Genomic DNA, 13,736 nt, shown 5'->3' on the forward strand with positions numbered 1-13,736 from the left:
CACTGACTCGGTTGATCGACTGACCTTCATAAAGATGGATCAGTCTTGGATCACCACCAGCTACCAAGCACCTGAAGCTGATGCAACCGAATAATTTTTTTTGAAATGTCACATCCCTTCAAGACTGCCTATGCTGATGAGTGACTGTCCTGTTATGTTGACTGACTATCCTCTTCCTCCTCAATGATCCTGCTGATATCTTGGAAGAACATTTTTGGTTCTGGGTGATGCCATCAGCCCAATTTTTAAGCCCCTGTTTATTAGGGGCATGCAATACAATTTTTGCTGCAATGCTTTGCAGCAGGGCTCATTCCTGCACTCCAACTAGAGTATATGGGAGAGGTTGCAGTGTCGTGGCACCAGCACAAGTGCCTAGGGCCCAATTTTTCAGCCCCTGTTTAACAGGGGCATGTAATACTATTTCTGATTCAATGCTTTGCAGCAGGGCTCATTCATGCAGTCCAACTAGAGTATCTGGGAGAGGTTTCAGTGTCGTGGCACCAGCAAGCAGTGCCTAAGGCCCAATTTTTTAGCCCCTGTTTAACAGGGGCATGTAATTACAATTCTTGATACAATATTTCACAGTAGGGCCCGTCCCTGCGCCCACCGAGAGTAACTGTGAGGCCACCTAACATACTGTTTAGCGTTGAAAATAGTGTTGTGGCACCAGCACCACCACCACAACCACCAAAGGCCCAATTTTTCTACCACTGTTCAACAATGGCATGTAATTACAATTCTTGATATAATCGTTCACAGCAGGGTGCTCCAGTGCCCACCAAGAGTCACTTTGAGGGCTTACAGTGTTGTGGCAACACCAACACCTTAGGCCCCCATTTCTGCAGAGCATATAGGGCAGAAAAAAATGATGACGCCGGATAACCCTCTTGCCCAACGGTTGATGGTTGAAACCCTGGACTACTGGGTGGGCAGGCTTGACCTCTGGCCAGAGCTTGCCCAATTTGCAATGGAACTGTTGGCTTGCACCTCGCCCAGTGTCCTGTCCGAAAGGACTTTCAGCGCAGCAGGGGGGATTGTGACCGATAAGCGCACTCGCCTAGCTCACGACAGTGTTGACTACCTCACATTTATAAAAATGAATGAGGCATGGATCTCGGAGGAATTCAACACATGTGACCAGTAGAACATGTATATGCATAACTCTATAAACAATTTATTTAATCTAGCAAACGGACCTTTTTCTAACTTTGACTCACTTCCTTGTACAAAAAAAGCACACCGTACTATATGCCCGTACCCTCCTATTTGAAGAGGTGGAGCGGTGTCATATTTTTGGGTCCCGCAGTGAGTTGCTGCTATCAGTGCTGGCGTCAGTGCTCTCTATATCGGTTCTGGTGTGATGTCAGTGCTCTCTATCATGGTGCTGGTGTTGTGTCAGTGCTCTCTATCATGGTGCTGGTGTCAGTTCTCTCTCTCTATCTCTGTGCTGGTGTCAGTGCTCTCTATCTTGGTGCTGGTGTCAGTGCTCTCTATCACGGTGCTGGTGTCAGTGATCTCTATCACGGTACTGGTGTCAGTGCTCTCTATCACGGTGCTGGTGTCAGTGATCTCTATCACGGTACTGGTGTCAGTGCTCTCTATCTCGGTGCTGGTGTGGTCTCAGTGCTCTCTATCGTGGTGCTGGTGTCAGTGCTCTCACGGTGCTGGTGTCAGTGCTCTCTATCATGGTGCTGGTGTCAGTGCTCTCTATCACGGTGCTGGTGTCAGTGCTCTCTATCATGGTTCTGGTGTCAGTGCTCTCTATCTCGGTGCTGGTGTCAGTGCTCTCTATCTCAGTGCTGGTGTCAGTGCTCTCTATCACGGTGCTGGTGTCAGTGCTCTCCAGCTCGGTCCTAGTTTCAGTGCTCTCTATCACGGTGTTGGTGTCAGTGCTCAGTCTCTATCGTGGTGCTGGTTTCAGACAGTGAGGGAGATAGCAGCGGAGAAGCCAATCAGCAGGCAGTGCCAGCACCATGGCTGAGGATCAGCACTGGACTGGCACCTCCGGACCACCGCAGTGGAGCCCTGCATCGGTGGGGGTAAGAGCCCGGCAGAGGGAGGGGCTCAAGCACAGGTTTGGCACACTGGGACACTGGCACAGGACTGTGCTTCCCTGACTGTGGTACTGATCATCTCCTGCACCCCCTTCATAGCCTAGCCTGACCTTGCCTCTACTCCATGGCCTTCATGTGCTTCTGAATTGTCAAAATTTCACAGATAAAAAAAGAATGCTTGTCGTTGTCGATCCCAGATTCACTTAATACTTTTGTTATGCCAGTGTCCATTTTGTGGGACTATGTGTGCACAGCTAGTAAGTATTTTGTGGCTGAAAATATGACCTGGAGGTTTTTAAGGTTCGCTTGCCATTAAAGTCAATGGGGTCTGCCGCAAACTTTTAGCCGCATTTGCGGTTCGCGTTCGCAAAACGTCCCGTTGGAAGTTCGTTCCATCACTATTCTCAAGTTCTTGACTGCAGCCATTATTCGTGGACTCAGCACTCTGCTTTCCCCTCTTCCTGTGTACCTGATCTGTGTTAACATTAGAAATTACAAGTCTTGCAGGCTGCCAAGTAACTCCTGGAAGGTGGATCAGAATGAATGTACTTCTGCTGGAAACGTGTTTATTAATTACTCCACAGTGTCTGCACCTACATAGATGACTAATAGTTTACCTGAACATCCTCCTGAGCTCATTCATTAGACGTAAGAGGGTATGGGCCACCTAACATACTGTTTAGCGTTGAAAATGTATGATTCTAACTTTGTTAAAGGGTCAAGAATAGGGATGAGCTGAACATCCCCCTGTTCGGTTCGCACCAGAACCTGCGAACAGACCTAAACTTCGTGTGAACTTTAGAACCCTATTAAAGTCTATGGGACTCGAACGTTCACAATCTAAAGTGCTAATTTTAAAGGCTAATATGCAAGTTACTGTCCTAAAAAGTGTTTGGGGGCCTGGGTCCTGCCCCAGGCGACATGGATCAATGCAAAAAAAGTTTTAAAAACAGCCGTTTTTTCAGGAGCAGTGATTTTAATAATGATTAAAGTGAAACAATATAAGTGTAATATTCCTTTAAATGTCAAACCTGGGGGGTGTCTATAGAATGCCTGTGAAGGGGCGCATGTTTCCCGTGCTTAGAACTGTCCCTGCACAAAGTGTCATTTGTGCAGAAAAAAAAGTCTTTTAAAATCACTTGCGGCTATATTGTCGGGTCCCGTAATACAGAGAACACTCAATGAGTGTTCTCTGTATTAGCGGACAATTCATTCATTCATTGATTTAAAAAAAAAAAAAAAAAAGCGTGGGGGTTCCCCTGAATTCAATTACCAGGCTCTTCAGGTCTGGTATGGATATTAAGGGGAACCCTGTGTCAAATTAAAAAAAAAATGACGTGGGGGTCCCTCTAAAAATCCATACCAGACCCTTTATCCGAGCACGCAACCTGGCAGGCTGCAGGAAAAGAGGGGGGACGAGAGTGCGCCCCCCCTCCTGAACCGTACCAGACCACATGCCCTCAACATTGGGAGGATGCTTTGGGGGTCTGTGGCCCCTCAAAGCACCATGTCCCCATGTTGATGTGGAGAAGGGCCTCATCCTCACAACCCTGAGCGGTGGTTGTGGGGGTCTGCGGGCAGGGGGCTTATCAGAATCTGGAAGCCCCCTTTAACAAGGGGACCCCCAGATCCCGCCCCCCCCCTGTTTGAAATGGTAAGGGGGTACAAAAGTACCCCTACCATTTCACAAATAAAGTGGAAAAATGGTTAAATAAGACAAACACACTTTTGAAAAATTCCTTTATTAAAAATAAAAAAAATCCACTCTTGCTATCCAGCGATGGATCTTCGGGGTCCAGCGATGGCTGATCTGATCCAGCGACAGGGGATCTCTCAGTCCAGCGCTGTCCATACATCCATCTTCTGTCTCCACTGTGGAGACACTGCGGGGATCCCAGCGCTGACGTTTCTTATATTAGGAGGGCGGGGCCACCCGTCACCTGACCCAACCCCCTCTGACGCTGGTGAGGGGAGCCAAGTATTCCCTAATGACGTATGGGTAACCCCGCACCCTCTGATGTAACAGAAACCTGCGTTACATCAGAGGGGGGCGGGGTCACCCATACGCCACTGGGGAACCCCATAGCTTTCCTCACCAGCGTCAGGGTTGTGGGGGATGAGGCCCTTCTCCACATCAACATGGGGACAAGGTGCTTTTTTTGCTTTTTAAATTTGACACGGGGTTCCCCTTAATATCCATACCAGACCTGAAGGGCCTGGTAATTGAATTTTTTTTGAATTTTTTTTAATCAATGAATGAATGAATTGTCGGCTAATACAGAGAACACTCATTGAGTGTTCTCTGTATTACGGGAGCCGACAATATAGCCGCAAGTGATTTTAAAATACTTTTTTTCCTGCAGAAATGACACTTTGTGCAGGGACAGTTCTAAGCACGGGAAACATGCGCCCCTTCACAGGCATACTATAGACACCCCCCAGGTACGAAATTTAAAGGAATATTACACTTTTATTGTTTCACTTTAATCATTAAAATCACTGCTCCTGAAAAAACGGCAGTTTTTAAAACTTTTTTTTGCATTGATCCATGTCCCCTGGGGCAGGACCCGGGTCCCCAAACACTTTTTAGGACAGTAACTTGCATATTAGTCTTTAAAATTAGCACTTTAGACTTCTCCCATAGACTTGTATAGGGTGTTCCGGCTTTTTGAATTTGCTGCGAACAGCCCAAATTGTTCACTGTTCGCTGAACAGGCGAACAGGCAATGTTCGAGTAGAACATGAGTTCGACTCGAACTCGAAGCTCATCCCTAGTCAAGAAGAATCAAGCAGCAAAATGAGATATAAGTAAAAATGTTTACAGAAATAATATTCAGAAATGGAAGTTTATCATTGCATTTAACAGATATGCTTAATGGCCAAACCTCTGTAGTCACCCGACCATCACACCTATATGGGCTGACTGAGCAACCCATTTTAAAGAGTGATGGACATTAATATGGAGTTTCGCCCCCCCCGCCACCTTTGGGCCTATAATTATCTCCATATTTCTGGAAGACTGTTCACAAGATTTTGGACCATATTTATGGGAATTTGTAACCAATTAACCAAAATAACCTTAGTGAGGTCAGGTACTGATGTTGGAGCCGAAGACCTGACTTACAATCAGGTTGAGGTCAGGTCTGTGTTCATAACATTTGAGTTCCTCCACACCAAACTTATCAATCCGTCTTTATGGAGCTGGATATATGCTCAGAAGCACAAGTCATGCTAGAACAGAAAAGGTTGAAAGAAAACAATTGCCTACATACAGTATACTATAGAGCAGGGTTGTCAAACTCAATTTCATAGCAGGCCTCATAAGCAGTATGGTTGTCTTTAAAGGGCCAGCTGTATCTGGGGTGCTCTACATACATAGTTCAGGGTTTAGGAGTGCATTACATAGTTTAGGATTGCACAATGAACAGATTGTACAGTTCAGAAATGTGCTATGTACAGAGTGCAGGATTCAAGAGTGCATTATGTACAGAATACAGAGTTCGGGGGTGTACTATGCAGAGTATACAACTCCAACCCCATTGGAAGCTTCCTCAGATCTCTCTCTCCTACCTAGTTCAGCTCTAGTACCTTCCTGTGTAGGTGGCTCTGCCCCACCTTGCAGGGCAATCATTCTCTCTCTCAGATTCTGGAGATCTGTACCCATCACACTCCACTGTGAGGGCATGCAGGGATCAGTTAGTTCCAGGAGCTGCTGAGAGCAAAGCTGTCCCTTGTAAATATAGAAGACTTCTATGTCTACAAGTGACAGTGAGGAGCAGGAGTGGGGGTGAGAGCCAGAGATGGCACCACGTGCCAGCTGCAAAACTTGGAGCAAAGGCCACATGACAAGGCCTGGCAGGCTGGATTCGGTCCATGGGCCTTGTGCTTGATATCTGTGCTGTAGAGGGATGAATGACAATAGAGGGGTGGATGAAACTGTTTCTTGCACTACAGTACTGGTTATCACACTTTAACCACTTGCCGACCGCCGCACGACGATGTACGTCGACAGAATGGCACGGGCAGGCATATGGGCGTACATGTACGTCCCTGCCTTCCCGCGGGTGGGGGGCCCGATCGGGCCCCCCCCCCCCGGTGCCTGCGGCGGTCGGTATTCGTTCGGGAGCGATCCGGGATGAGGGGGCGGCCATTCATTCATGGCCACCCCCTCGCGATCGCTCCCGACGAATGAAAATCCTTAGTGACATCACTTCCTCTCCTGTAATGTAAACACAGGAGAGGAAGTGATGTAATCTCTCCTCCGTGTCGGTATTTTTCGTTCCGACACCGAGGAGAGAGGATCGGTGAGTTGCACCAACACGACACTACAAAGTAGAACATGCCAGGCACACTCACACCCCCCGATCACCCCCCCAATTACCCCTGCCCCCCAGTCACAGTGACACCAATGTCATTTTTTTTTTTTTTGCATTGGTGTCATTTGTGACTGTAATAACTGTTAGGGCAGTTAGGGTTAGCCCCCTTTAGTTCTAATGTACCCCCCTAACCCCCCCAATAAAGGTTTAACCCCGTGATCACCCCCCGTCGCCAGTGTCACTAAGGCTGGGTTCACATTGCAGCGGTTTATGAGAACGAATGTGATTCGCACCGCACTGCAGTGCAAATCACATCCGATCTCTGTGCGATTCGAGTTCAGCCATACAGATAGTATGGCTGAATTCGCGCCGCACCCGCCGCAAATTCGCACGGGACCCTTTTTTTGGTCCGCAGCAGAATCGGATCGCATGGGTGTTCACATCATGCGATCCAAGTTTGCAGATCGCACTGCGATATACGAACTGATCTGGGGGTGTCATTAACATTTCACTGACACTCCCAGCAGTTCGCATAGGGCAGTGTGAACTGCCGCCGGGAGGCATGCGATGTTGGAACCCGCCGCGGATTCGTGGCGTTCCCGCATCGCTCCAGTGTGAACCCAGCCTAATAAGCGATCGTTTTTCTGATCGCTGTATTAGTGTCACAGGTGACGCTAGTTAGGCAGGTAGGTATTTAGGTTCGCCGCAGCTTTTTATAGCGCCAGGGACCCCCATATACTACCGCATAAAGCCACCTGATTGCCCCCTAGTTAACCCTTTCACCAGTGATCACCATATAACTGTTACAGGTGACGCTGGTTGGTTAGTTATTTTTTTATAGTTTCAGGGCACCCGCCATTTATTACCTAGTCTCACTAGTGTACCCCTAAATTTAGGGGTGTCTACTTTCCAAAATGGGGTCAATTGGGGGGGGTTTGTGCCATCTTGGCATTTTATGGCCTTCAAAACTGTAATAGGTAGTGAGAAGTGAAATCAAAAATGTACGCCCTTAGAAAGCCTGAAGGCGGTGCTTGGTTTTCGGGGCCCCGTACGCGGCTAGGCTCCCAAAAAGTCCCACATATGTGGTATCCCCGTACTCAGGAGAAGCAGCAGAATTTATTTTGGGGTGTCATTTCACATATGCCCATGGCATGCGTGAGCAATATATCATTTAGTGACAACTTTGTGAAAAAAAAAAAGTTTGTAATTTCCCGCAACTTGTGGCAAAATATAAAATATTCTATGGACTCAACATGCCTCTCAGCAAATAGCTTGGGGTGTCTACTTTCTAAAATGGGGTCATTTGTGGGGGTTTTGTGCCATCTTGGCATTTGATGGCCTTCAAAACTGTAATAGGTAGTGAGAAGTGAAATCAAAAATGTACGCCCTTAGAAAGCCTGAAGGCGGTGCTTGGTTTTCGGGGCCCCGTACGTGGCTAGGCTCCCAAAAAGTCCCACATATGTGGTATCCCCATACTCAGGAGAAGCAGCAGATATTATTTTGGGGTGTCATTTCACATATGCCCATAGCATGTGTAAGCAATATATCATTTAGTGACAACTTTGTGTAAAAAAAAAAAAAAATTTTTTGTCATTATTCAATCGCTTGAGGCAAAAAAATAAAATATTCAATGGGCTCAACATGCCACTTATCAATTTCCTTAGGGGGTCTACTTTCCAAAATGGGGTCATTTGGGGGGGTTTTGTACTGCCCTGCCATTTTAGCACCTCAAGAAATGAGATAGGCAGTCGTAAACTAAAAGCTGCGTAAATTCCAGAAAACGTACCTTAGTTTGTAGATGTGACAACTTTTGCGCAAACCAATAAATATACAGTTATTGACTTTTTTTTTACCAAAGACATGTGGCTGAATACATTTTGGCCTAAATGTATGACTAAAATTGAGTTTATTGGATTTTTCTAATAACAAAAATTAGAAAATATCATTTTTTTTCAAAATTTGCGGTCTTTTTACGTTTATATCGCAAAAAATAAAAATCGCAGAGGCAATCAAATACCATCAAAAGAAAGCTCTATTTGTGGGAAGAAAAGGACGCAAATTTTGTTTGGGTACAACATTGCATGACCGCGCAATTACCAGTTAAAGCAGCGCAGTGCCAATTTGTAAAAAGACCTCTGGTCATTGACCAGCAAAATGGTCCGGTCTGAAAGTGGTTAATCAGTATTTGAGAGTAAAGAGGGAGCAAGCTGTTAACTGCAGGTGTTGGTTACATTGTGTGATGTTTTGATTGGTCACAACATTATTTTGTGATCAGCACCATCTAATGGACAGGGCGGTCATAGTACTTTGCTTGTGCATGCTAGGGGGCATGTAAGAGCAAGCAAGAAAGAAAGAAGCTCTAAAATAGCATCCAATCCTGTAACATCCACCTTCCATCCACTAATGTACAATAGGCAGACAGAAGGCAGTTAATGTACCCAATATGATAATGTCATTCATAATAATGATGGTAGCAAGATGACTGAACATGTTTAATCTGATCTACAGCATTATACATTCAATCAATGTGTTACATTTACAGCATTCTTTTCCCCAGCATTGTCCCTCTTGTGTTCAGTTCAGGTTTCAAAAGTAAAATGTAGAGTTTTGGAGAAAACATACACAATAATATTCCAGCACTGGAGGTCAGTATGGCGAATATCTCCACAGCCACCATGTATTTCCCTCTGGTGCTCAGATAGGCCGGGATCATGGCAATCCAGACACTGCAGAACACCAGCATGCTGAAGGTGATGTACTTGGCCTCATTAAAACTGTCCGGTAATGTCCTCACCATGAAAGCCAGAACAAAACTCACAGCTGCCAGAAACCCCATATAACCCAACATAGAGTAGAACCCGATAACTGACCCTTCGTTACACTGAATGGGGATCTTCCCAGGATAGGAGTCCATGTCATACTCCTGAAATGGTGGAGAGATGGACAACCAGAGAATGCAATTCATAACCTGAATGGATGAGCAGAATAACATGACTGTATTGGGAAGTTTCACTCCCATCCAATCTCTACAAGAGCTTCCAGGTCTGGTGGCTTTAAAAGCAATGAAGACCATGATGGTTTTGGCTAGGATAGAAGATGCTGAGATGGTGAAGGGAATTCCAAAAGTGACTTGTTGCAGCATACAGGTAATATCCACAGGATGGCCAAGGAACAGGAATACAGAAAGGAAGCTCAGTATGAGGGAGAGGAGCAGAATGAAGCTGAGGTTCCGGTTATTGGCTCTGACTATGGGAGTGCTCCGAAACCAAACAAATAGTCCAAGTATAAGGAGAGATGTTGTAACAAATATAATTGCAGTTATAGAAAAAAATAAAACAAGAATATTCTCCTCATATGATAAATACTCTATGAGCTTGCCTATACAAATAGTTTTAGCTTTGTTGGGCCATTCATTTTCAGGACATTTCTTGCAGAGTTCACTGTCTGTAGAGTAAAAAATAAAAGTTTTATGTTATACCAAGAATGTAACTATTTGACAGTTTTGGATTTTTTTTGTAGTTTCCTTAATATACCTTAAGTTTTTTTGGAGATTAGATGTAATATTAAATATTAAACAAAAATTATGTTGGAACAATACACAGTATATGGTGAATATCTGAAGAAAGCTTTTGTCAGGAATAAAGTGTGATGATGCCCTACTGAAAATAAAAGAACCTTCAGCCTCAATTATGGTCTATCTGTAACCTTAACATGTATATAACAATGAAATTCCCTTATTTTACCACATTTGGTCTCTTCAGTAGTGATGGCCGAACGGTTCGCCCGGCGGTCGTTTTGCGGCGAATTTCGGCTGTTCGCGGTCCACCCGTTCGGCGGACTAATGGCGCCGTTCGCCCGGCGGACTTCCGTGTTTACTGTGTGAAAGAACTTTGACCTATGATGACACATCCATCATGGGGTACAGGACAGCCAATTGAGACATTACAGCACATGGACACTTGGACATTCCCCCTAATTTATAAATACAACCGATCCGGCGGTCATTTTACATTCTTTCTTCTGTCACTATAGGGAGAGGTTGCTGTGTGGAGCAGGGAGAGATTACAGTGACCCAAATCGCTAGCTATTTGGTACACAAATGTTCTTTTCAGGACTGGTATAGGTGTTAGGTGTAGTTCAGGATAGGCAGTGCTGTGCTAGTGATTGTTGCAGCAGCCTGAGTGTCTTTTGTCAGTTTAGAGAAAGGGACAGGACGCTGTGTGCTGCAGGGACAGTCAGTGTAATCATTAGCTGTTACTATCAGGTCCACAAAAGTGCTATTTGAATTATTGTTCCAGTAGCCTCTGTTTTGCCAGTTTATATAGGGACAGGCAGGAAGCTGTGTGTGAGGCAGTGAGGGTCAGTTTAATCAGTAGCTGTTACTATTAGTTCCACAAAGGTTCTTTTCAGGACTGGTATCAGTGGTATGGTAATAGGCTTGTACACGTATAATATTCTTTCTTCCAAATATAGAAAGAATATTATACTTGACTGCTGCCCTTCTGCTGCAGTCTGCTAATCATTCACAACCCACTTGTTCCACAAAGCTAGTTATAAGGACTGGTAACTTGGTCTGTCTAGGGTGCTACAGTACATAGGGTTGAGTGAGGTACAGTCTGCCATTCTATAAGGACTGGTATCGGTCCACAGTACATAGGGTTGAGGTGCACTATTGCTGACCGCTGCCCTATACTGCAGCAGTCCTTCATCGGTATAGGGACTGACGTACAGTCTGCTAATCACTCTCACACAACCTACTTGGTCCACAAAAGTCCTTATAAGGACTGGTAAGGTATAGGGTGCTACAGTACATAGGGTTGAGTGAGGTACAGTCTGCTACTCTATAAGGACTGGTATAGGTCCACAATACATAGGGTTGAGGTGCACTACTGCTGACCGCTGCCCTATACTGCAGCAGTCCTTCATCGGTATAGGGACTGACGTACAGTCTGCTAATCACTCACACACAACCTACTTGGTCCACAAAAGTCCTTATAAGGACTGGTAAGGTATAGGGTGCTACAGTACATAGGGTTGAGTGAGGTACAGTCTGCTACTCTATAAGGACTGGTATAGGTCCACAATACATTGGGTTGAGGGGCACTACTGCTGACCGCTTCCCTATATTGCAGTAGTCCTTCATCGGTATAGGGACTGACGTACAGTCTGCTAATCACTCACACACAACCTACTTGGTCCACAAAAGTCCTTATAAGGATTGGTAAGGTATAGGGTACTACTGTACATAGGGTTGAGTGAGGTACAGTCTGCCATTCTATAAGGACTGGTATCGGTCCACAATAAATAGGGTTGAGGTGCACTACTGCTGACCGCTGCCCTATACTGCAGCAGTCCTTCATCGGTATAGGGACTGACGTACAGTCTGCTAATCACTCACACACAACCTACTTGGTTCACAAAAGTCCTTATAAGGACTGGTAAGGTATAGGGTGCTACAGTACATAGGGTTGAGTGAGGTACAGTCTGCTACTCTATAAGGACTGGTATAGGTCCACAATACATAGGGTTGAGGTGCACTACTGCTGACCGCTGCCCTATACTGCAGCAGTCCTTCATTGGTATAGGGACTGACGTACAGTCTGCTAATCACTCACACACAACCTACTTGGTCCACAAAAGTCCTTATAAGGACTGGTAAGGTATAGGGTGCTACAGTACATAGGGTTGAGTGAGGTACAGTCTGCTACTCTATAAGGACTTGTATAGGTCCACAATACATAGGGTTGCGGTGCACTACTGCTGATCGCTGCCCTATACTGCAGCAGTCCTTCATCGGTATAGGGACTGACGTACAGTCTGCTAATCACTCTCACACAACCTACTTGGTCCACAAAAGTCCTTATAAGGACTGGTAAGGTATAGGGTGCTACAGTACATAGGGTTGAGTGAGGTATAGTCTGCTACTCTATAAGGACTGGTATAGGTCCACAATACATAGGGTTGAGGTGCACTACTGCTGACTGCTGCCCTATACTGCAGCAGTCCTTCATCGGTATAGGGACTGACGTACAGTCTGCTAATCACTCACACACAACCTACTTGGTCCACAAAAGTCCTTATAAGGACTGGTAAGGTATAGGGTACTACAGTACATAGGGTTGAGTGAGGTACAGTCTGCCATTCTATAAGGACTGGTATCGGTCCACAATACATAGGGTTGAGGTGCACTACTGCTGACCGCTGCCCTATACTGCCGCAGTCCTTCATCGGTATAGGGACTGAGAGTTTTTTCACAGGGTCATTTAAAAAATGACAGGCAGAGGAAGAGGCAGGCCCTTCCGCAGGGGTGGTATGGGTAGGGCAGGAGCCACAGGCTTGAGCCAAAGTGGGAAGTTGCAGAAGGTGCGTTCAATTACTTTAAAGGACGCACCAGACTTGGTTGAGTGGCTCGCTCAGCCTCACTCTTCTGCACCCTCCTCATCCTCTCGATCTGCACCCTCTTCTTCACTCTCTGCTGTGTGCACCCCTAAAGACACTACCACCAACAACACCACCACCAGCACCACCACCACCACATACCTTTGGCTTGAGTCACAGGAATTATTTTCCGATCCATATCAAGACATTTCTGTTGCGCAGCCACTCTTGGTATTGGATCAGGAAGAGGAGACAGCAACAACCGCCACTCAGCAGTCTGACGACAGTACCCAGATCAGCCCAAGGAGGAGGTTGGTCCCCGGTGTTGCTGCCTACTCCGAGATCTCTACTTATAGCGGTGGGGAAGGTGACGTTGATGATGACGTGTCTAGTGATGTCACGTGGGTGCCCACAAGAGAGGAAGAGGAGGGGAGTTCAGAGGGAGATATGGACCAGCAGAGAGGGAGGAGAAGCAGGAATAACTTACATTGCACAGGAGGGACAAAGCAGACTGCAAATGTATCAGGAGCGAGTCATCGACCATGTACGGTCACATCTGGCGCTCCCAGGATACCGGCACATGGCTCCGCAGTGTGGGCTTTTTTTAACGTGTCCGCTGCTGACAATAGCGTTGCCATCTGCAATCTTTGCAGTCAACGCATTCGTCGCGGTAAGCCCAACACTCACCTAGGGACGACCGCCTTAAGAAGGCACATGAGCTGCCATCACCGAGCCGAGTGGGAGCAACGGAACACACAAAGCCACACTGCAGGCCCTCACCGTCCAGCCTCGTCTTCTACTTCTCCTTCTCCTCTCTCCTCACAATTGTCCTCCACTCCACCTTCCATCACGCCAAGCTCACATTTTTCTGCAAAAAGGCAGGCTTCCGTGGGCCTAATGTTCGAGCGTAAAAAAATGATGACGCCGGATAACCCTCTTGCCCAACGGTTGACGGCTGGCTTGTCAGAACTGATAGCCCGCCAACTAC

At 46.2% G+C, this 13,736-nt stretch overlaps 1 protein-coding gene across 1 annotated transcript in view; it reads right to left on the reverse strand.

The window, feature by feature from the left end:
* Positions 1 to 8,906: 8,906 nt before the first annotated feature.
* LOC143986465 (vomeronasal type-2 receptor 26-like) overlaps positions 8,907 to 13,736 on the reverse strand; it is a 75,749-nt gene continuing 70,919 nt past the window's right edge. Inside the window, exon 9 of the mRNA XM_077484808.1 lies at positions 8,907 to 9,814. Within this exon, the coding sequence (XP_077340934.1) occupies positions 8,907 to 9,814 (908 nt within the window). The remainder of the gene's footprint in view (positions 9,815 to 13,736) is intronic.

This window comes from Lithobates pipiens, unplaced genomic scaffold (assembly GCF_037356315.1).
Source record: "Lithobates pipiens isolate NorthernLeopardFrog02 unplaced genomic scaffold, aLitPip1_a1.2 Scaffold_160, whole genome shotgun sequence".
Classification (NCBI taxonomy): Eukaryota; Metazoa; Chordata; class Amphibia; order Anura; family Ranidae; genus Lithobates; species Lithobates pipiens.